This window comes from Balaenoptera ricei, chromosome 6 (assembly GCF_028023285.1).
Source record: "Balaenoptera ricei isolate mBalRic1 chromosome 6, mBalRic1.hap2, whole genome shotgun sequence".
NCBI classification, from domain to species: domain Eukaryota; kingdom Metazoa; phylum Chordata; class Mammalia; order Artiodactyla; family Balaenopteridae; genus Balaenoptera; species Balaenoptera ricei.
In genome coordinates, this window is record NC_082644.1 from 75588869 (window position 1) to 75613247 (window position 24379).

A 24379-nucleotide genomic window follows, 5' to 3' on the forward strand; every position below is an offset into this window, starting at 1 on the left:
GGTCACACAGGTCATAATATGCAAGAAGCAAGAACTCCAGTGCAGTTTTTCCTCTGCACTTTAAAAAGCTTCTGCTATGTGTTGGGGCTGGGGGCATATGGGAAGTCTCTGTACTGTCCTCTCAATTTTGCTGTGAACCTAAAACTGCTCTTAAAAAATGTCTTAAAATTTTAAAAAAGAAGAAGAAGAAAAAGCTTCTGCTTAAGACAGACCCCTCTCAGGTCAATCAGTACTTCTCCAAGTGCTCAGACAAGTCAGGCAATATCAGTTCCGATTTCTTTCTCAAAATCTTCCCACTGCCTTCTATTCCTTTGTTTCACTCTGGTTGGGATTGTCTCTGTCACTGCTATAATCTGGGCATTCCCTTTGCTTCTCCTCTGTGTTTAATTCCCATTTTCTGGACTTGAGAAGTTCTTTTTCTTTGCTCTCACATTTTTTAAAAACACATCTTCTAGGAGCTTCCTAAGCTCTTAAAGGAGAAAAACATTCAAGATTTTGTGTATCTAATCATATCTCTATTCTGTTTTCACACTTGACTGATAATTTACCAGGGTATAAAATTCTACTTTAAAATAACTTCCCTCCTTAAATCAACTATACTTCAATAAAATAAATTTTTTAAAAATTAAAAAAAAACTTTCCTCCAGAATTTTAAAGCCATTGTTCTGCTTTCAGCATCACTGGTGATAACACCAGTGCCATTGTGATTCCTGCCATTTGTCTATGACTGGTTTTCTTTCTCTGGAACCTTTCAGAATCTTCACTTTACTTGTAGACTTAATATCTCACAATTATATGCCTTACTTGGCTTCTGTTTTTCATGCACTGAACTGAGCATTCTATGAGGATTTTCAGTTTGGAGAGACTAGTATTATTTCTCAGACAATTTCACCGCCTCCATTTCCTTTAAAAAAAATTTGTTTTTTTTAGAACTTTTATTCTAAATGTTAGATCTCTTAGATTGAGCATAATTTTCTTATCTTTTCATCCTTGACTTTCATCTTTCTTCTCTGAGAAATTCTCTTCTAATTTAACCTTCTGTTGACTCCCATATTTCATTTTTAACATTTTTACTTTTGGAGAGCTCTTATTCTCTGATTTCCACAGCATTCTGTTCTTTTTTTTGTGGATACAATATCTTCTTTTATTTCTTTGAGATTGTTAATCATAGTGTTGTTGTTTTTTTTTAAATCAAGCTTCCTTCTGACCTACAGATTGCCTGTTTCCTCCAATATTTTATCCATATTCTTTCTTCCTTCCCCTCTCCCCTTTTTTATAGTAGCTTTCCTTCAGTGTCCGTTGAAGCTTAAATGTACATTCATATTTAAGTGTGATGCTCCAAGATGCTGATTGGAGGATCTGGGTGGGGTAGCATTTGTTGACTGGTAAACTTCATTATATGATGAACAGTGAAGGTAGTAAACAGCCCTTTAAATTGTGGGTCCCAGAAGTCATTGTGAGGACATCTTCCTTCTAGAGCCATTCATCTTCTCTAGGAAGAAGTCCTTCAGTTCTGCCAGGACTGGTGGAAACAGTACATGTGGCATTTTGGGGAAGATGACCAAGGGTCCCAGAGGTCAGCCAGATGTCCACTTAAACCTCTTCTTTTCAGCCTATGCCTCACCTTGTCCTTTTGGGCTTGTACCCTCTAAATACTACCCAATTTCTACAAAGCATAAATCTTTTCTGCAAGGAGCAGGTTAGGGGTGGTTGGCTGATTTCAGCAGGGAAAAGAGTCCTGCCAAGGTTTAATTATCTGTATACAGACTTTCAGCCAATTTCCTGTTAACAACCACATGCTCCTCTCTCTTTCCAAGTTGCCTCCAGGTTCTTATACTTGTTTTTTCTTCCGAGAAGATGTTGAAATATTTCCTCTGCTCACGTCTCCTCTCCGCTTATGGTTTAATAAATGTTATACTCCTTTACTGTTATTTTAGTAGAGATTTGCTGAGGAAGAGAGATGGATACATGTTATCAATCTGCTAGGATGAATTAAAAATCTGGCTGAATAACTGCATCCTGTAATCACTAGAAAAATCTCATTTATTCACTCCCAGATGCAATAAAGTTTGCATATTCTTAAACAGTCCTAAAAAAATAAGGAATTAATTAGTATCACATTTTATAAATCCTGCAACACAGAACTGTGTGAATCTAGGAAATTGAAAGCATCAACTTCTCCTCTAGCTAACACTTTTAAAATATAAATACTTTTACCATTTGCCTTAACTACATTTCATACTGAGATGGCATGCCTTTAAATAAAAACATCTTAAAATTGAAAACTAAAATTCCATTTTCATCTGTATATACCATGTGACTTTTCTGGGCACAGGCGATTCATGGTTTTTGTGATTTATTTTTAGAGGAGAACACTAAAGAATGGAACAACCACAGCTTGTTACTTTGCAACAATTCACACTGACTCATCGCTGCTCCTTGCGGAAATTACAGGTGAGGAGATGAAAGGATGATTTACGGGCACGTGAAGCATGTCCAGACCATGCTGGCAGTGACTTATACTTGTGAGCAGTCCTGCCTTTTAATTGCTAGAATTTAAGCACTGCACTTCTTGCAAGTAATTAGGTATTTGTGTATCACTGTGGCCCTTGAACTTTTTCTGTTGTTTAAGTAATTTGATTATTTACTTTTAGTTTTTGGCTGCAGAATGATGTGAATGTGTCTGAATTTTGTGTATTAATTTAGGGCTTTTTGGAGCAGGTTTACTAATTCTAGCAATAGCAACAGTTTATCTATCAGCAGATAGATCTTAGCTGTTGGCTAGACTCAGGGCACTATGCTAGATGCTGGGAACACAGTAAAACGGAAAATAGTCTCTGCCCTTGAGGAACCAGACAGGATTAACTGATTAATAGGTACATGCACTGATTAATGACTTTAGTAATAGCTGTAGTGCTTTTACTAGATGCCTGGTATTGTGCAAAGAACTCTATGTTGATTAGTTCAGCTCAGTTGCAGACAGCCTTCTGGAGCAGTTATTCAGATCCTTGTGTTACAGATGGATAAACTGATGCTCAGAGAGGTTATGTAACATGCCCAAGTCACACAGCTAGTAAGCAGAGCTGAGACTGGATTTACACTGATGATTCCAAAACTTGTACCCACTACAGTGCCTAGCACATAGCAGGTGCTCAGTAAATACTGTTGACTGATGTGCTGACACTCCTGCTTGCTGGCCAAGGTAGTTTATACCAAAGACCTCAAGGGTGACACTGAAAGTAAATATTGCAAATTTTGGAGGAGACAGAATGAACCCAGAATTGGATCACCTGGGAAGACTTCATTGGAGGGATCTTTAAATTGGGCTTTGAAGGGAAGATAAAATGAGGAGAGAGGAAAATGCCTTTCAGATAGGAAAGATGACATGGGGGTATGGGTATGGGGACAGGAACATTCATAGTGGATATACAGGAGGCAGGGAACAGAGTAGCTGAACTAAAGGGAAGGATTCATGGCATGGTGGGATGGGAGAGGTTGGGCAGAGGGGATGGTTCAGTCTCTGGAGAGATTCAAATATGCATCAGACTCCAAAAAGTTTTCAGCGAGATGAGGTATGTGATGAAGTTGGTGTTTTAAGGAAGAGTAATCTAATGGCCATGTATTACAGTGAATTACAGGGGAAAGAGAGCAATAGAAAGACTTCTGAAAGACTCAAGACAGAGGTGGAGACATTGTTGAAAAAATGAACATTGCCTCATGTAGCATCAACTTTCTAGCTGAAATAGAATTCCTCTAGCACCTCTGATAAGCATGAGGTTCTTCAGTGCTGAGAACTGCTGGTAGGAGTAAGTAAAATCCCCCACAGATAATGATGTTGGCACTGCTACACTTAAGAATAGCGACAGTATCTTTTCTAAGCCCTATGTGCCAGGCACTTTACATACATTATTGGGTATAGTCCTCATAACCCTGCACATAGCAGAGGACACTGGGCACATCTGGGTTTAGCAAATAATATCCTTCATTCTGGGAGAAATCAGAGGAGTAAGGTGCTAATGGGAGAACCTTTACTACTTACAGAATTGATCGGGGTCTTGTTATTATTGTTCTTAAATGGTGTGATGATCTTTTACATTCTCACTTATGTTTTTATAACGATTTTAATTTAAGATGTTTTAAAGAGGCTTAGGAAAGGTACAGTTTGGGAAAGAAACATGACTTTAGATTCTTTTTGTGTGTCTCACAGATAAATTCGGGCAGCGGGCATTTGTGGGCAAAGTCTGTATGGATTTGAATGACACTGTTCCAGAATACAAGGAAACCACTGAGGAATCAATCAAGGAAACAGAGAGGTATGTTTGTCTTGATTTGTCTTATGGATGGAGTTGGAGATGGGAAAAAGAAACCTCTTTAACCCAGGCAGAATGTGCACATATATCACTGCCTGAGTTTGCCTAACTTCATGAAATTGATCTGATCCTAAGGAAAATGTTGCATGTCAGTACTATTTTTGTATATCAAATCATATTTTAAAGCCTCTGGGAACTTGTTATAGGAGTCCTAGGGCAAATCCCTTTATAAAATGAAGGATTTTTAAAAAAGTAAATGATTTACCCACTCCCTGTCCTTCGTTATTGACTGGGGCTTCTCCTGTAGATTAACCTGGCACAAAGTGTCTGTGGCCTGCTCATCAAATTACTTTTGGTTGTGGGTCATCCTATTGCTTGAGATCATGTGCTTTTGTTATGTTCTTTTTATTTTACATGGGGATATGCTAGTGATACCATAGGTACTTTTTCTATATTTCTTTAATGGCTTTTCCATGGTGCCTTGAGGATTTGACAAGGAATTGTGTTGTATGACACTCAACATCCAAGAGATATAGAAGAAAATTCTTTAGGTTTAAATCTTGCCTAAGACCAAACATATCCTGATGCAAGTTTGAGAAGTCCAGCTTTTCTCCATTCCCCAGGCCTCCTTCACCTTAGTGTGTCCTCTGAAAAGGGTGGCTTAGGTGCTGCTATGTTCCCGTAGAGAGAAGGAAGCACACACTTTCCCTTTAGCATTTGGCCATGTGCTCAACTTTTCTATGAATCTGTGTTTGTGGAAATAGTGAACCCTGATTCACATTTTATTCTTAAACAAAGGATTACCAGAAAGCAGGAAGCTATAGCTCATAAATATTTCCAGCCAGGGCAGAAACAGTCATTTCATAGGCCCTACAGATACCACCATCGCTGCAGATATAATTGGTAAGATCACCATCCCTGTCACTACCCATTTCACAACCATGTCTGGCATATTCCTTCTGCTTTACTCCAACATCCATGCCCAGTAGGACTCAGCCTTTGAAAATAAATGATGCTATTGTGATTTTGTGAGCAAGCAGCTTCCACTTTAGGGAAACTGGGAGTAGAGAGCCCCATGGCTTCTAAACACCTCCAGATACATAGGACTCCATGACTCTGATATCCATGGAACATAACATACTGCAGTATTCCCGCAAACAGAGCTTAAGCTAGTAGAATGGCTTGAGTGCTGTGGGAATACTTGTGAACAGCCCGGCTGATGTTAGATGATAAAATTGCATTTCCCTGTGATTTTGCACTCCATCGCTCTGGCTGCAAATGAGAAAGCAGGGTAATTACTACTTGTTAATCCTTAATTAGTGGTGGTGCAACATGTGCAGCATTAGAAATGTTTACATGGAAATTAGGACATGTAAGGGTCATGTTTTCATGCTTTTAAAAAATTAATTTGAAAAATGCCTAAAATTTCTAACTTCCTGTTTGTTGCTTTATTTCAGATTTGTGTCAGAAATGCTCCAAAGGAATGTAAGTAAACTTGTTCCCAGCTCGTTTTTTAATTCCCTTCCTGTTAGTTGTAGGATTTGTTATTAAGCTGTTTGGTAGAGGTTAGCCTGTGTACGTTTGGCTTATTCCATGCATGCAGAAGTATTTTCCTAAAGCCTTAAATTGTTTTCATGGTGGATGCATCAACTTAGCTCAGGGAAGGTCAGGCGTTTTTTACTTTCTCAGTGGTTTTCCCTCCCTCTCCTCTGGGACCTTCTAATTTCATAGGACAGGCCAGTGGGGAGGTGGGAGAGGGCTTCATGGATGTAGACAGATTGGTGGCAACTGGATGTTGTGGCATGGTTTGTTGGCTACATCACCATTGCCTCTGGCCTCTTGTACCCCCTGATCTGGTCTGAAACACAGGTGGTGTCCAGCCCTGATGCCCCAGCCAGACTGCCTTGGTCCATAGATGCGTGGCATGTCGTGTGGCCTGCAGGCACTCAGCCAGGCACCCCGTTCCACAGTGCCCCAGTGTTGGTGATCCTGTGAAGACAGTGCTGTCTTCTGTCCCACCCCCAGCAGGCTGGTCTATGGCTGTACTGTGCAGTCTCTTAGATTTGCAAACCAGACTCTTCCCTCACCATTTTTTAAGGTCTGATTGGAAGCCATAGGAAACCTCAGTATTTCTTTCAGTCTAATCTTGGGAGACCCAGGTGCAGCTTTGTGGATCCTTATCCTCGCCACTCTTCTATGAGTCCTTCTCGACTGCTCAGCCACAAAGGTGACATCAGAGCCATTCCTGCAACTAATTAACAGTCCTCAGGGAAGCCATGGCCAGCATACCACCCCAAGATGTAGAAAGGGGAACAAGCCACCACTTCATTCTTAGTCTTCCCAGCACTCTCCTTTAAAACGTCTCCTCTGCCTCCTAATTCTCTTCATAAAAGCCACCCAGTCTAGGCCTGGTCTGAGCCTTCATGTGCCTTGCATTTGAGATGGGATCTTCTTCCATTGAACTTGGTGCTACAGAATATACCCTTCCTTGTTCTCATCCATGAGCCATTTCCATGAAACCCAGCACTTCCACCCACTCTCTAGGAATGAAGGACTATCCCTAGAGATGAAGACATAAAATCATTTTGTGGTATGATATGCATTTCCTGACCGAGTGTTTTTGATTATTTCCAGTATTCTAGAGTGCAGCCCATAGTAACACCACGTTTTTCCCTTTCCTGCTCTGAGACTTTGTTGGGTGAACTTGGAAACATCGCAAAGACCCGTGATTTGCACATTCAGGTGGGCATTTTTCTCCTATTTGCCTCTGTCTAGACCTGCAAGACTTCTCTGTACCCTAAATTCTGGCAGTAATCTCGTTATCTCCAATTCTTTTACTGAGATTATGGAGGAGGTGGGTTTCCCCTTTTCTCTTTTAGTTCTTTTGGTTGGCAATTAACATGACATAAAGCAGATTAACAGGAGAAAATCAAATTTATTATGTGCGCACAGGAAATCCACATAAGTATGAAGAATTCCAAAGACAGCAAGGCAAGGTGAGGTATATATATATTCTGGACTAAGTAGAAGGAAGCAGGGGTCTGAGGTTTCAAGAGGAAATAAGGTAATTCACTGGAAGATAAAAAGTGTTAATATTTGGTAAACAAAAGTTTTCTGAACCATTCATTCAAAGACAATGGGACACAGACAAGTTTGATCGGGGGGCCTGCCTTTAGCCCCATAAGAGACAGCATCATAGGACGTAAGGTCCCTTACAGATATCACCTAAATCTAGTTCTTTAATTTTTTAGTTAAAAAAAGTTAAGAAACCTGAAGTCCCTTTTGCCTTCAGTCTTCTCTGATCTGGCTCCGAGAGATGAGAACATCTTAAGTAACCAAGCAAAACCAATGGCAAACTGGTTACCTGTTCTCTGTAGGATACATTTAATGCATTTCTTTCCTGCTCTCTTTTATTTGATACTTTCTCAGTGTTCTAGTCCTTCCTTTTTGGAGGAACCATCTATTATTTGAAAAACAAAAGGAACCTAATTTCCACCTTACCAAAATGGATTTAAAAGCCCTTTTGTTCCAAGTTTCTTAATTTAAAATCAGGAACAAAACAGTATATCTTACTTTGTCATTAAGTGGTTGCAATTTAGGAATAAAACACTTTCTAAATCTTCCAGCTGGGTTAAAATTGGGAGCTCCCCTCCCCGCATCCAAACTTCATTACATACTGCACTAAAATTCTCCCTCTTAAGAGCTATCTTAAAACAAAGGGCGTGTCGGGGAAAGGCAACACATAGATCCTATATCATTTTGTAGGGTGGAAGCGTTTTTTTTTTAAGATTTATCTTGTTAGGACTCATTAACTATTTTCATTCCCCCCCCCCTTTTTTTTTCTGGGCTGTGATATTCAATCCCACACAATTGTAGGGGAGGAAAAAGTTATCCTTGACCTATTTAGGGTCCCTGGCTGGGCCTGAAAACTAAACTGACAAAGCTAAACAGGAGAAAAGCATACAAATTTATATAAGGTTTACATGGCACAGGAGCCTTTATAAGGAAACAAAGACACAAAGAAACAGACCTGAGTATTTTTATGTTAGGTGTGGTGACAAGTGTACAGTCCTGGAGGAACATAAGTTAAGGAGTACAAGGTAAGTATAGTAAACTGGGGGAAACTTAGCAAGGCCTGTTTCTTCTTGGTTCCCTTTGTCTTCAGAGATAAGGATGCTCCTTTCCTCTATGTATAGGGCGGGCGCCTCTCATTTACGAGTTTTATGACCTGTTTCAGGGGAAAAGGGTGGGGGCAAGATCAGAGTGACCTTCCTGCTTCTGCCATTTTCTCAAACTCCTTCGGCATAAAATATTCAGTATTCCAAGGTGGCATATTTTGGGTTCGTGTGTCCTGAAACCCAGAAACACACAACAAAATCAAGTATATACTTACTGGGGGTGTATATATGTGTATAAGTGCATATACTCAAATCTATCAAAATGACACAAATCTTCTCTTCTGATGCCCATGCCCATTTCTTCAGTGGTCTGGAGTTCCTCAAGGCCAAGGATAGAACTCATTCTGCAGGTGGAACATTCTGTTTTTAGTCCATTGCTGTTTTTTTCTTTTATTTATTTGATTATGCATACTCTACCTCAAGGAGAAAGGGAAATGGCATTGCTGTTCTTGGAAGTGGTAACTTGCTCATGAGTTATTTCCCATAGTATATGGTCATCACCAGTTGGTCAGAAATGATTTTTGTTTTAGGTGAGGGGTTGGGATGGTGTTATGTTGTGTCTTATGGAGACTTATGTTGTGTCTCCAAAACACTTTATGCTGTCTCAGGTTTGTGGTGCCCTGGAGAAAGGAGAGTGTGGGAGCCAGGACTCACTTGTTTTGCTTGCATGTGGATTCTTATAGGCTCTTTCTTGACGACTGCAGGACTGCCTAGCTCTGTTATTTTCAAACTGTTTCCTGCAGAAGGACTCATCCTGGAAGCTGACAAAGGGGATAGAATGGGGACAGGGTCCCAGAGTCCTAACCCTGCTTCATCCTGCATAGCAACTTGTTTATGCTGTTTACATATTGAATTTCTATGATTTTTTAAATAAGAATAACACATCTAAAGCTAAAAGAATTTGGAAAATCTCTCATCTAGCCCAACCCTTTTATTTGAGAGATGAGAAAATGGAGGCCCAAAGAAAACAATGGACTCAACCCTAAGACACATAACTAGGGTCAGAACTTGGGCTAAAATTCAGCTTTTTAATTCAAATTTCAGCTTTCTATGAGGGAACCATGCTCTATCCTTTTGATGGCCAATGAACTCTTCTTAAATGGCCAACACCAGAAGAAGCAGGTGACCATGAATAGCTAGGCTCTTGACTCTCTTCAAGGAGTACTTTTTATTTTTACTTATTCTTGCTATAGTTTGGAATTTGAAAAGACTTTGTCAGAAAAACATTACATGGGTTAGGGTTAGGATATTACATATTCATATAATTACATTTTCATAGTTTCTTTGTCATATATATCTTATAAGAATTGTTTCAAATAAAATACACAAGAATCTTCATTTTTTTTACATAGGCAAGTAGAAACCATCCATATCATTTGGGGGTAGGAAGTATAATTTCTCATGGTATTTTACATTAAAAAATTGAAAATATTTCTTTTCTTTTAGAGCCATATAAGTGAAAATTGTGATGAAGTTAAAGCTGTGAAAAACTTATACCCTGGTTATAAAAACTACACAGATGTGTATGATAAAAACAATCTTCTGACAAATAAGGTAAGTTGTACATCATGATATAATCTATATGAAGTAGGGCATATTTATTTAAATTTTAAAATCTCAGTAGTAACCTTCAGACTTCTATAATACACGTGCATTTCCCAAACTACAGAGTGTGCATATGCATGTGTGCGTAGAATTAAAAATGGGCCTGGTTTCATCCCTAATGAATAAATCATTAAATTTATTGGTAAATAAATCTAAAAGCTTCTTTGAGGTGGGAATGTCATGTGGTCCAAGGACATTTTGTCAGTATCCATTAGAATGTAAATGTGCATTCCTTTGAGTTAGAAAATGTATTTTTTTAAAAAATCTATTTATTTTTGGCTGTGTTGGGTTTTCGTTTCTGTGCGAGGGCTTTCTCCATTTGCGGCGAGTGGGGGCCACTCTTCATCGCGGTGCGCGGGCCTCTCACTGTCGCGGCCTCTCCCATTGCGAAGCACAGGCTCCAGACGCGCAGGCTCAGTAGTTGTGGCTCACGGGCTCAGTTGCTCCGTGGCATGTGGGATCCTCCCAGACCAGGGCTCGAACCCGTGTCCCCTGCATTGGCAGGCAGATTCTTAACCACTGCACCACCAGGGAAGCCCTAGAAAATGTATTTTTGAAGATCCATTCTGTAAGGACTATGAATAGGGATGTTAATTACATATGAAAGTTAAAAAATGGCTATCAGTGGGAAATTGTTTAAATTATAGAACACACATAATTAGAATTTTCTCCAACATTCACAAAGAATGAGGTATACAGACTTACAAGGAAGAGTGTGTATACAGTATTGTTTGATATGTGTGTATACGTGCGGGTGCATGCTCACTTAGCAAACACTGTCTGGAAGACACACATTGAACGTTAAAAGTGATCCTGAGGGAGAAAGCAGAGGACTTTTTACTTTTTATTTTTAAACACTCTAAGATTGCTCTGTAAAAGAAATGAGTATTACTACATTTATAATTAAACAATTTAAAGTTAATTAAAATTAATATGAGTGGGCTTCCCTGGTGGCGCAGTGGTTGAGAATCTGCCTGCCAATGCAGGGGACATGGGTTCGAGCCCTGGTCTGGGAAGATCCCACATGCCACGGAGCAACTGGGCCCGTGAGCCACAATTACTGAGCCTGCGCGTCTGGAGCCTGTGCTCCGCAACAAGAGAGGCCGCGATGGTGAGAGGCCCGCGCACCGCGATGAAGGGTGGTCCCTACTTGCCACAACTAGAGAAAGCCCTCGCACAGAAACGAAGACCCAACACAGCCATAAATAAATAAATAAATAAATAAAAGAACGTGAATTTAAAAAAAAAAAAAATTAATATGAGTGAGGAGAGACCTGATTACAACAATATACCCCCTGGCCTTGGCATTTAATGAAATGTATGAACTGCATGGAGAGTTTAACTATTACAGCAAATAAATTCTTAGGGACTCTGTGCTCAGAGATCTGAATGTGACTAATTTGAAAGGTTAATACTCTGCATAGATCTTGTTTATGCTACATCATAATTTTCATCCTCCTCTACATATATTTCTATATAATTAATAAATTAGCCTTCAATTTGCATGTTAATTTTACTTGCATAGAGGTCAACTGGACCAACCCTCATTTATTTTATAGATTAAAAAAAAGAGAAAAAGATCCACAAATGTGTGGCACTTTCATAATCCAATGTTTTCACAGGCCTTTTCTGAGGTGTAACTTGTACACAGTGATTTTATACATACAGGTAATCATCAGTGTTCTTGTGAAGATGATAACAGATAAGTCAGAGCTTTTATGTGCACCTATAATATCTTGTGAGTGAGGACTGACTTAAGCATTTTTGAGTGGTAGAGTCCACGTAGGATGCTCTTCTCTCCAGACAGTGATGGCACATGGCTGCTACCTTTCCGAAGAAGAACTGGATGTATTCAGGGAACGAGGAGCATCCATCTCGCATTGTCCCAATTCTAACTTATCGTAAGTAGGCAATTATTGATTAGTAGATTATGAACGTTTGGGTTGCAAAGTAGCAGCCAAATACCTTTGTTTTCTCAGTCATTCCTCCAGTATCTCTCTTCTGTAGTTGTGTTCAATTGGGATGTGAACTACATAGAAGGATACCTACCTATACTGTACTGGGGAGACAGAGAGCACTTAAAAGAGGCTATTTTTTGCAGAGCATGCATTTGAAGAGCACCACATCTCTTAAAATTTCTGAGTTTTCACAAAACAGAACAATAGGAAATAGAGTTCAAAACCAATAGCACTGAGAACTTAGAGCTAAGGACCGAAAGAGTGGGTGTGCCAACCAGGTGTTCCAGAGAGAGTGTACTGACCTCTTATTACTTTGTGTTGTACAAACTACTAGAAATGTGGACATTACCAGAAATGGTGCAATGCTACTAGAAGCCAGCACCCTTCAGTAAATGTCATGCTGCTACATCTGACGAGATGCACTTAGGAGGGGCCTTGTCCTACTGTAATTCACCCAAGCAAAATTTTTATTTATACCTGGTTCTTAACCTTTGAAAAGTTATAGATGCATAAGGGAATCAGATGAAACTTGTGGCCTGTATCTTCAGAAAAAAAAGCCCATAGACATAAAAATGCTGCATCCAATTTCAGGGAATTCATAGATTCTATAATGCCAATCCTTGGACGCTAGGCTAAGAATTCATGCTCCATGATTAGATACAGAAAGGATTTCTCATTTCTTGTGTTAGTTGGCCCAGAACAGAGCTAGAGGCAGGTTGGGGTGGATCATTCATATATTCATTCAATAAATTTATTAGCTTCTGCTGGATTTTTTTTTCTTAACATCTTTATTGGAGTATAATTGCTTTACAATGGTGTGTTAGTTTCTGCTTTATAACAAGGTGAATCAGTTATACATATACATATATCCCCATATCTCTTCCCTCTTGCATCTCCCTCCCTCCCACCCTCCCTATCCCACCCCTCTATGTGGTCACAAAGCACAGAGCTATCTCCCTGTGCTATGCGGTTGCTTCCCACTAGCTATCTATTTTACATTTGGTAGTGTACATATGTCCACGCCACTCTCTCACCTTGTCCCAGCTTACCCTTCCCCCTCCCCATATCCTCAAGTCCATTCTCTAGTAGGTCTGCGTCTTTATTCCCGTATTGCCCTTAGGTTCTTCATGACCTTTTTTTTTAACTTCTTAGATTCCATATATATGTGTTAGTATACGGTATTTATTTTTCTCTTTCTGACTTACTTCACTCCATATGACAGACTCTCGGTCCATCCACCTCACTACAAATAAGTCAATTTCGTTTCTTTTTATGGCTGAGTAATATTCCATTGTATATATGTGCCACATCTTCTTGATCCATTCATCTGTTGATGGACACTTAGGTTGCTTCCATGTCCTGGCTATTGTAAAGAGTGCTGCAATGAACATTGTGGTACGTGACTCTTTTTGAATTATGGTTTTCTCAGGGTATATGCCCAGTAGTGGGATTGCTGGATCATATGGTAGTTCTATTTTTAGTTTTTTAAGGAACCTCCATACTGTTCTCCATAGTGGCTGTATCAATTTACATTCCCACCAACAGTGCAGGAGGGTTCACTTTTCTCCACACCCTCTCCAGCATTTATGGTTTGTAGATTTTTTGATGATGGCCATTCTGACTGGTGTGAGGTGATACCTCATTGTAGTTTTGATTTGCATTTCTCTAATGATTAATGATGTTGAGCATTCTTTCATGTGTTTGTTGGCAATCTGTATATCTTCTTTGGAGAAATGTCTGTTTAGGTCTTCTGCCCATTTTTGTATTGGGTTGTTTGGTTTTTTTGATATTGAGCTGCATGAGCTGGTTGTAAATTTTGGAGATTAATCTTTTGTCAGTTGCTTCATTTGCAAATACTTTCTCCCATTCTGAGGGTTGTCTTTTTGTCTTGTTTATGGTTTCCTTTGCTGTGCAGATGTTTTTAAGTTTCATTAGGTCCCATTTGTTTCTTTTTGTTTTTATTTCCATTTCTCTAGGAGGTGGGTCAAAAAGGATCTTGCTGTGATTTATGTCATGGAGTGTTCTGCCTATGTTTTCCTCTAAGAGTTTAATAGTGTCTGGCCTTACATTTAGGCCTTCATTCCATTTTGAGTTTATTTTTGTGTATGGTGTTAGGGAGTGGTCTAATTTCATTCTTTTACATGTAGCTATCCAGTTTTCCCAAAACCACTTATTGAAGAGGCTGTCTTTTCTCCACTCTATATTCTTGTCTCCTTTATCAAAGGTAAGGTGACCATATGTGCGTGGGTTTATCTCTGGGCTTTCTATCCTGTTCCATTGATCTATGTTTCTGTTTTTGTGCCAGTACCATACAGTCTTAATTACTGTAGCTTTGTAGTATAGTCTGAAGTCAGGGAGCCTAATTCCTCCAGCTCCGTTTTTCTTTCTCAAGATGGCTTTGGCTATTTGGGGTCTTTTGTGTTTCCATACAAACTGTGAGATTTTTTGTTCTAGTTCTGTGAAAAATGCCAGTGGTAGTTTGATAGGGATTGCATTGAATCTGTAGATTGCTTTGGGTAGTATAGTCATTTTCACAATGTTGATTCTTCCAATCCAAGAACATGGTATATCTCTCCATCTATTTGTATCATCTTTAATTTCTTTCATCAGTGTCTTATGATTTTCTGCATACAGGTCTTTTGTCTCCTTAGGTAGGTTTATTCCTAGGTATTTTATTCTCTTTGTTGCAATGGTAAATGGGAGTGTTTTAATTTCACTTTCAGATTTTTCATCATTAGTGTATAGGAATGCAAGAGATTTCTGTGCATTAATTTTGTATCCTGCTACTTTACCAAATTCATTGATTAGCTCTAGTAGTTTTCTGGTAGCATCTTTAGGATTCTCTTTGTATAGTATCATGTCATCTGCAAACAGTGACAGCTTTATTTCTTTTCCAATTTGGATTCCTTTTTATTTCTTTTTCTTCTCTGATGGCTGTGGCTAAAACTTCCAAAACTATGTTGAATAATAATGGTGAGAGTGGGCAGCCTTATCTTGTTCCTGATCTTAATGGAAATGATTTCAGTTTTTCACCATTGAGGACAATGTTGGCTGTGGGTTTGCCATATATGGCCTTTATTATGTTGAGGAAAGTTCCCTCTATGCCTACTTTCTGGAGGGTTTTTATCATAAATGGGTGTTGAGATGATCATATGGTTTTTCTCCTTCAATCTGTTAATATGGTGTATCACAGTGTTTGATTTGCGTATATTGAAGAATCCTTGCATTCCTGGGATAAACCCCACTTGATCATGGTGTATGATCCTTTTAATGTGCTGTTAGATTCTGTTTGCCAGTATTTTGTTAAGGATTTTTACATCTATGTTCATCAGTGATATTGGCCTGTAGTTTTTAGATTTTCATTTTTTGAGGTTTACTTTATATCCTTACTTGTTTTAGAGTTCTTGCAGAAGCAGAATATGACGTGAGGATTTATGTACAAGTAATTTATTTGGGAGGTGATCTCAGGAAGCACCTTTATGGGGTGAGACAGAGAAGGGAAGGAAGACAGTAAAGAGCACATCACCAAGCTAGTTACCACCATGGGTTCCTGGAATTTAATCTTTCTGGAAAACTCAGGGAGCCAGTGTACAAAGCAGACCTCAAAGACAACCTGCCCAAGGGTGGTTGAGCCAGAGTAATTATACCTAAACTTATCAGTTATTGGTGGAGGGCTGCTGGGTGGGTGCGAAGGGGCATGAAGTCCCTGAAACTTTGGACCTTCCCCAAACAAGGGCAGAGCGGGCTCTACCCGAGTGAAAGAGCCTCCAGGCAACGAGTAGGAGGTGCCAGCAGTCAGAAGTCTAGGAACTTTGCAAATAAAAAAGTTCTACATCAGTGGCAGTATGGGAAAGGCACGAGAGCCACAGCAATGTATTTCTGGAGTGTTTTGAGAGGTTCCAGAGGCTTTTAGTTTTCAGACATAAAGTGGCCATACATAACAGGCAATCTTGCCTATGTACAGCTTAGTGACCGTAATTATGGTCTAGTGACCAGTTAGGGGAAGGGTTTAACATCCTGTGGGTTTAGTTACACAACATCTAAATTAAAACATGACCCAGTTTTGCAAACTGAGGTTTGAAGTTAAATTTCTTTATGGCTAATATTTTGGTTTGAATGGTCACTGTTATTCTTTCTCCAGCCACTTTGAGAGATTTATTGCATGTGCACTGGCAGTTTGAAAATGATAATTATGTGGATTTTCAAGCAGACTACTTTGACCTTTGCATCATCTCAGACTTCTAAGGATTGCTTTAGTTTTTCTTTGTCTCTTTAGAAAGGTGGCACATCTACTGAGACAGGGTCACGAGCTCCGGAATTCAGTCCAGGAACCATCTCTCCTAGTTGCTGCTGTCCTCAGAAGTAGCATTTGAACCACCAGGCCCTGACTTACAACCTGCATCCCCTCTTCCAGCTATACCCCTCTTTCTTTGATCTTGCAAGTCACTACTCATTCAGAGCAACAAATGATCCCAGGAAGAGAGGAAAGGCAACGCTTTACAATTTCTACTTCCTAGCATAGAAGGATGGGTTGGTTAAAAAAAAATTTAAAAAAAAAATTAAAGACCTATAGTTGATAACACCATATTGTATAACTGAAATTTGCTAAGAGAGTAGAACTTGTATGTTCTCACAAATAAAAAAGGTAAATATGTGAGGTGATAGATGTGTTGGTCGCCTCAGTGGGGGAAACTCCTCTCGCAATGTATACATATATCAAATCATCATGTTGTACACTTTAAATATCTTACAATTTTGTCATTTGTATCTTAAGCTGAAAAAATACTAAAAATTGCAAAAATTTTTGAACTAGTTGCAAGATTTAATTTCTTCATTTATTTTTCCTTACAAATGATCCCCTGCTCTCCCTTCTAATTCTTGCTGCTTTGTGCCCTCCTGATACTAACCTCTGCTCAATGGTTCAAACTCCTTCATGATCCTTTTCTACTCCAGGACTCGGATGGTCTGATTTGACTAATGTGTTTGTGTCAGCATTAGAGCTGAGATGGGAATCATAATTTTCAGTGATATCACCATCATTTTTGTTAGTGCCCTTCTCTTGTTGGACCCACGTGGGTCTCCTTGTTCTGACTATCTCCTCTCTCTGCAGGCTCAGCAGCGGCCTTCTCAATGTGCCAGAGGTCCTGAAACATGGAGTGAAGATAGGGCTGGGTACAGGTTAGTAGTTTCCTATGAAGAACCATGGCAAAGTGGTTAAGTGCATAACTTTCAAATGTGACTAATTTTCAAGTAAGAGTTCTATGTTTTAAAAGACTTAGTTTTATTTTCTAGTAGTCATATCTAGAGCTAATAAAATAGTGAGGTTGGAAGCAGTAAAAAAAGTGTATGTGAAGGGAAAAGTTTTGATGACATTAACCTCTTGAAAGCCATTAACCATGTTTACTATTCAGACACGGGGCTATAAAGGATAAGTCCTTCTCAAGTGTTTTAGAGATTCTTTTTGAAAAGTCCTTGTTTTTTTGTTTGTTTTGTTCTTCCTGCTAAATGTCAATGGTTTGGATTTGTATGTTTTTGGTTTTCAATAACTGTGTCATCACAAATACTGTCTCAAAAGAAAATTATTCAACTTTGCCAGTAGTGAGCACAAATTCAGTCTATGCCATAACGGAGAACTCTAAGATATGTTAAAAAGCATGCTTTGCTTTTAAGCAGTTTTTAACAAAATGAGATTCTAATTCCCACAGGCAGTCTGATGTTTGCTAGGCTGAAGGACAGTCTAGGTGGCTGATGAATTAGTGATGTCTCCTTTTTTTTCACAGTACATTTTAATTGTTTTTCTTGAGTGTGTACAGTGCTGCTCACTTTAGAAGTGTCAGTCAGGCCCAAATGTTTAGGCATCCTTTTTTTTTAATCACTGTGTGTGAATGAACTAAAACAAAAAATTTTTTTAATGGCTGTGGGGCACGAGGTCTTATTTTTCATTCTTGATGCGTTTGTCTTCCTGATATGTAAGAGCACCAGAATGTTTGCATATTGACAATAATGGTTTTTATCATTCTCTGCAATAACTCAAGTCTCAGTTAATTTTTATACCAAGCAATATTGGTAAGACAGACATACAATAATACAAAATGATTTATCTATAATTGGAAAGAGGTGTGCTAGATTAGAAGCTTTTCTTAATTTTACATGAATCAAAGCAATTAAAGTTCTTAAAATTTTGAATTTAAGCCTTGAATCATTGAGATTGTGTAGTACCTGGATATAGTCTCAGGTATTATGGCAGGAAACCAGTTATTTTTAACTTCACAGAAAAGCTTTAACGAATGAATAAGAAAAAAGTGGCCAAGAGTTTTTGTCAATTAATGGAAAATTTGGTAGAAATGCAAAAATCAGATGTACTGCTTTCAAATTTTCTAGGATTTTGGTCTCCATGATTTAAGTTCATCACATGATTTCCAGTTCTTGATTTTGGGTTGTATAGCGATGGTCTGAAGGTAAAGCATGTCACTTATTAGCTGTAAGACCTTGAGCAAATTACTTTAATTTTCTAAGGCTTCGTTTCCTAATTTCTATAACAAGAACAACAATAATTATAATAATGTCTACGTTACAACCTTGTTTTGAGGCTTAAATGAAAAAAAAATGTGTGTGAGGTGGTTAGCACATACCTGGCATGTTGCAGTAGTTAATAAAGATAGATAGGCTTAAAAGGGAAAAAGTAACGTTGGTTTCCTGATTAAAGGTTTGATTAAATATGATATATTATCATATCAACTTGGAGAATGTTGTTGCATTTTACATAGTCTCTGTTGTAACAGCCATCCTATGCACCAGTATTACCTAAACATGACCTTTATGTATAAACTTGTCCTTCTGCTTTGGACTTCAGTAGATTATTTAACTTATACTGTGGACAGAGAGCAGGTCCAAGAATGGATTATTCACCATGTCTATAAGAAGTAGAGGCAGATCTGGACTTTCTCAAATATTAAATAGGAGAAACCCTCATGAAGCTTCACAAAAATATTGCAAAACAAGAGAAAGCAGTATCAAAAAGAATAAGAAGATGAACATACCTCTGAAAAGCATCTACTTCAGGATCCAGAATAAGAGTTCAGAAAATTGCTATCATCCTTAGAGTACAAGAAGACATGGCAGTATGAAAAGACCATGAGTTCTGATGGAAAAGGAAAATCTGAAAATGAAAGAAGAAAACTGAAAAAGAAAAGAAAAAAAGAATAAGAAGCATGTAGACCCTCATACGCTACTGCAGGGAGATTAAATGGTACAACCAATGTAGAGAACTGTTTGGCAGTTTCTTATAAAGTTAAATATACATCAGTAATTCCATTTGGGGTATTTACCCTAGAGAAATGGACACACATATTTGCACAAATAGTTGTACAAGAATATTTATAATATCTTTATTCATAATAGCCCCAAACTGGAAATAGTCCAAACACCTTCCAACAGGAGGACAGATAGGCAAATGTGGCATATTTATACAATTAAATATTATTCAGCATTCTAAAAACAGAACAAAACATTGAAATATTCAGAATATGGATTAATCTCAAAAATATTTTGTTAAAAATACTGGAGAGGGTGTAAAGAAAAGGGAATGCTCCTACACTATTGGTGGGAATGTAAATTAGTGCAGCCACTATGGAAAACTGGAGCTTCCTCAACTAAAAACAGAGTTGCCATATAATCCAGCAATCCTACTCCTAGGCATATATTTGGACAAAACTATAATTCAAAAAGATACATGCACCCCTATGTTCACAGCAGCATTATTTACAGTAGCCAAGACATGGAAGCAACCTCAATGTCCATCAACAGAGGAACGGAAAAAGAAGATGTGGTATAGAAGATTTAGATGCCTAGAGGAGACAAGATGGCAGAATGGAAAGACTTGAGCTCACCTCCTCTCACGAAAACACCAAAATCACAACTGATTGCTGAACAACCATCGACAAAAAAGACTTGAACCTACCAAAAAAGATATTCTACATCCAAAGACAAAGAAGGAGCCACAACAAAATGGCACGACGGGTGCTTTCACCACATAATAAAATCTCATACTTGCCAGGTAGGTGACCTGCAAACTGGAAAATAATTATATCGCAGAGGTTCTCCCACAGGAGTGATAGTTCGGAGCCCCATGTCATGCTCCCCAGCCTGGGGATCTGGCATCAGAAGGAGGAGCCCCCAGAGCATTTGGCTTTGAAGGCCAGTGGGGCTTGAATGCAGGAGCTCCACAGGACAAGGGGAAACAGACACTCCACTCTTGAGGAAGCACACAAGGTTTCACAGGAACTGGAACCCAGAGCAAAGCAGTGACTCCATAAGAGGCTGGGCCAGACCTATCTTCAAGTCGTGGAGGGTCTTCTGGGGAGGTAGGGGTTGGCTGTGGCTCACTCTGGGGGCAAGGACATTGGTGGCGGATGCCCCAGGGAATACTCATAGGCATTAACTCTCCTGGAGATAGCTGTTTTGGCACTGAGAACTGGCCTCACCCAACAGGTTGCAGGCTTCAGTGCTGGGATGCCTCAGGCCAAACAACAAACAGGGTGGGAACACAGCCCCACCCATCAGCAGACAGACTGCCTAAAGTCATCCTGAGCCAAAAGCTGCCTATAAACATACCCCTTGACATAGCCCTGCCCACTTGAGGGACAAGACCCAGCTCCACCCACCAGTGGGCAGGCACCAGTTCCTCCCACGAGGAAGCCAGCACAAGCCCCCAGACCAGTCTCACCCACCACAGGGCACCCACAAGAACCAAGAAGAATTACAATCCTGCAGCCTGAGGAATGGAGATGGCAAACACAGAAAGTTAGACAAAATGAGACAGCAGAAAGAAGGAACAAGATAAAAACCCAGAAGAACTAAGTGAAGTTGAGATAGGCAATCTACATGAAAAAGAATTCATAGTAATGATAGTAAATGTGATTCAAGATCTTGGAAAAAGAATGGAGGCACAGACTCAGAGGATACAAGAAATGTTTAATAAAGAGCTAGAATCTTTAGAACAAACAGAGATGAACAATAAAATCACTGAAATGAAAAACATACTAGAAGGAATCAATAGTGGAATAAATTAGGCAGAAAAATGAATAAGTAAGCTGGAAGACAGATTGGTGGAAACCACTGCTGCAGAACAAAGAAAGAAGAATGAAAAGAAATGAGGACAGTCAAAGAGACCTCTGGGACAACATTAAACACACCAATATTTGCATTATAGGGGTCCCAGAAGGAGAAGAGAGAGAGAAAGGGCCTGAGAAAATACGTGAAGAGATAGTAGTTGAAAATGTCCCTAACATGGGAAGGAAACACTCACTCAAGTACAGGAAGCACAGAGTCCCATACAGGATAAACCCAAGGAGGAACACACCAAGACACATATTACTCAAACTGACAAAAATTAAAGACAAGGAGAAAACATTAAAAGCAACAAGGGAAAAGCAATAAGTAACCTTATGGGAGTTCCCTTGTATGTTGTCCGCTGATTTTTCAGCAAAAACTGTGCAGGCCAGAAGGGAGTGACATGATATATTTAAAGTGATGAAAGGGAAAAACCTATAACCAAGAATACTCTACCTAGCATGGCTCTCATTCAAACTTGACAGAGAAATCAAAAGCTTTACAGACAAGCAAAAGCTAACAGAATTCAGGACCACCAAACCAGCTTTACAGCAAATGCTAAAGGAACTTTTCTAGGCAGAAAGAAAAGGCCACAACGAGAAACAAGAAGATTACGAAATGGGAAATCTCACCGGTAAAGGCAAACATACAGTAAACGTAGGAAATCATCCACACACAAATATATCAAAACCAGCAAACATGAGAAGAGGAGAGTACAAATGCAGGATACTGGAAATGCATTTGAAATTAAGAGACCAACAGCGTAAAACAAACTTGCATATGTATATAGACTAATCTATCAAAACCTCATGGTAACTGCAAACCAAAAATCTACAATAGATACACACACACACAAAAGAAAAGAGAATTCAAACACAACATTAAAGTTAGACATCAAATCACAAAACAAAAGAGGAAGGGAAGAAAAAAGACCTTCAAAAACAAACCCCAAACAATTAACAATGGCAATAAGTACATACATATCGATAATTACCTTAAATGTAAACAGATTAAATGCTCCAACCAAAACACATAGACTGGCAGAATAGATACAAAAATAAGACCCATATATATGCTATCTACAAGCAACCCATTTCAGACCTAGGGACACATACAGACTGAAAATGAGGGGATGGAAAAAGGTATCCCATGCAAATGGAAATCAAAAGAAACCTGGAAGAGCAATACTCAGACAAAATAGACTTTAAAATAAAAACTGTTACTAAAAACTGTTACAAGAGACAAAGAAGGACACTAAATAATGATAAAGGGATCAATCTAAGAAGATATAACAATTGTAAATATATATGCATCCAACATAGGAGCACCTCAATATATAAGGTAAATGCTAACAGCCATAAAAGGAGAAATTGACAGTAACAGGGTAATAATGGGGGCCTTTAACACCCCACTTTCATCAATGGACAGATCATCCAGAAATAAAATCAATAAGGAAATACAGGCCTTAAATGACACATAAGAGCAGATGGACTTAATTGATATTTATAAAGCATTCCATCCAAAGGCAGTGGAAAAAACGCATTCTTCTGAAGTGCACATGCAACATTCTCCAGGATAGAACACATGCTGGGCCACAATGCAAACCTCAGTAAACTTAAGAAAACTGAAATCATACCAAGCATTTTCTCCAACCACAACACTATGAGATTAGAAATCAACTACAAGAAAAAAAATGGAAAAAACACAAACACGTGGAGGCTAAACTATATGTTACTAAACAACCAATGGATCACTGAAGAAATCAAAGAGGAAATCAAAAAATACCTAGAGACAAATGAAAATGAAAACACAACAATCCAAAACCTATGGGACACAGCAAAAGCAGTTCTAAGAGGAAAGTTTATAGCAATACAATCTTATCTCAGGAAACAAGAAAAATCTCAAATAAACAATCTAAACTTATACCTAAAGAACCGAGAGAAAGAAGAACAAAATCCAAAGTTAGTAGAAGGAAAGAAGTCATAAAGATCAGAGCAGAAATAAATGAAAGAGAAATGAAAAAAAGAAAAGATCAGTGAACCTAAAAGCTGGTTCCTTGGGGAAAATAAACAAAAGTGATAAGCCTTTAGCCAGACTCATCAAGAAAAAAAGGGAGAGGGCTCAAAGCAATAAAATTAGAAATGAAAAAGGTGAAGTTACAATTGACACTGCAGAAATACAAAGGATCATAAGAGATTACTACAAGCAACTATATGCCAATGAAATGGAAACCCAGAAGAAATGGACTAATTCTTAGAAAGGTACAATCTTCCAAGACTGAACCAGAAAGAAATAGAAAATATGAAGAGACCAATCACAAGTACTGAAATTGAAACTGTGATGAAAAAGCTTCCAACAAACAAAAGTCCAGGACTAGATGGCTTCCAGGTGAATTCTGTCAAACATTTAGAGAAGAGTTAATAACTATCCTTTTGCAGAGGAAGGAACACTCCCAAACTCATTCTAAGAAGCCACCATCACCCTGATACAAAAACCAGCCAACGATACCATGAGAAAAGTGAATTACAGGCCAATATCACTGATGAACATATACTCAAAAATCCTCAACCAAATACTAGCAAACCAAATCCAACAATACATTAAAGGATGATACACCATGATCAACTAGGATTTATCCCAGGGGTGCAAGGAGTTTTCAATATCCGTAGATCAATCACTGTGATACACCCCATTAATATTGAAGAATAAAAACCATATGATCATCTCAATAGATGCAGAAAAAGCTTTTGACCAAATTCAACACCCATCTATAAGAACTCTCCAGAAAGTGGGCATAGAGGGAACCTACCTCAACATAATAAAGGCCATATATGACAAACCCACAGCTAACATCATACTCAATGGGGAAAAGCTGAAACCATTTCCTCTATGATCAGGAACAAGACAAGGATGTCTGCAATCACCACTTTTATTCAACACAGTTTTAGAAGTCCTAGCCATGGCAATCAGAGAAGAAGAATAAAAGGTATCCAAATTGGAAAAGAAATAAAACTGTCATTGTTTGCATATGACATGATACTATACATAGAAAATCCTAAAGATGCCACAGAAAAGTACTAGAGCTCATCAATGAATTCAGTAAGGTTGCAGGATACAAAATTAATACACAGAAATCTGTTGCATTTCTATACACTAACAACGAAAGATCAGAAAGAGAAATTATGGAAACAATCCCATGTACCATTGCATAAGAAAG

The 24379-nt window shown here is 38.7% G+C and overlaps 1 protein-coding gene and 1 long non-coding RNA gene across 4 annotated transcripts in view; one reads left to right on the forward strand and one right to left on the reverse strand.

Moving 5' to 3' along the window:
- Positions 1 to 24379, forward strand: part of GDA (guanine deaminase) — a 122479-nt gene that overhangs the window by 65456 nt on the left and 32644 nt on the right. Inside the window, exons 4-10 of the mRNA XM_059926464.1 lie at positions 2367 to 2454; positions 4208 to 4313; positions 5768 to 5795; positions 6945 to 7052; positions 9935 to 10042; positions 11897 to 11994; positions 17162 to 17229. Coding sequence (XP_059782447.1) covers positions 2367 to 2454; positions 4208 to 4313; positions 5768 to 5795; positions 6945 to 7052; positions 9935 to 10042; positions 11897 to 11994; positions 17162 to 17229 — 604 coding nt within the window. The remainder of the gene's footprint in view (positions 1 to 2366; positions 2455 to 4207; positions 4314 to 5767; positions 5796 to 6944; positions 7053 to 9934; positions 10043 to 11896; positions 11995 to 17161; positions 17230 to 24379) is intronic.
- The window catches only part of LOC132367859 (uncharacterized), a 121334-nt gene continuing 111552 nt past the window's right edge, over positions 14598 to 24379 (reverse strand). For 2 of the 3 annotated variants that reach the window (XR_009503869.1, XR_009503870.1), the window contains exons 3-4: positions 19092 to 19230; positions 14598 to 15526 (exon numbers count right to left, since the gene is read on the reverse strand). This is a non-coding gene — a long non-coding RNA (uncharacterized LOC132367859). The remainder of the gene's footprint in view (positions 15527 to 19091; positions 19231 to 24379) is intronic. The other variant, XR_009503871.1, reaches the window with a different exon arrangement.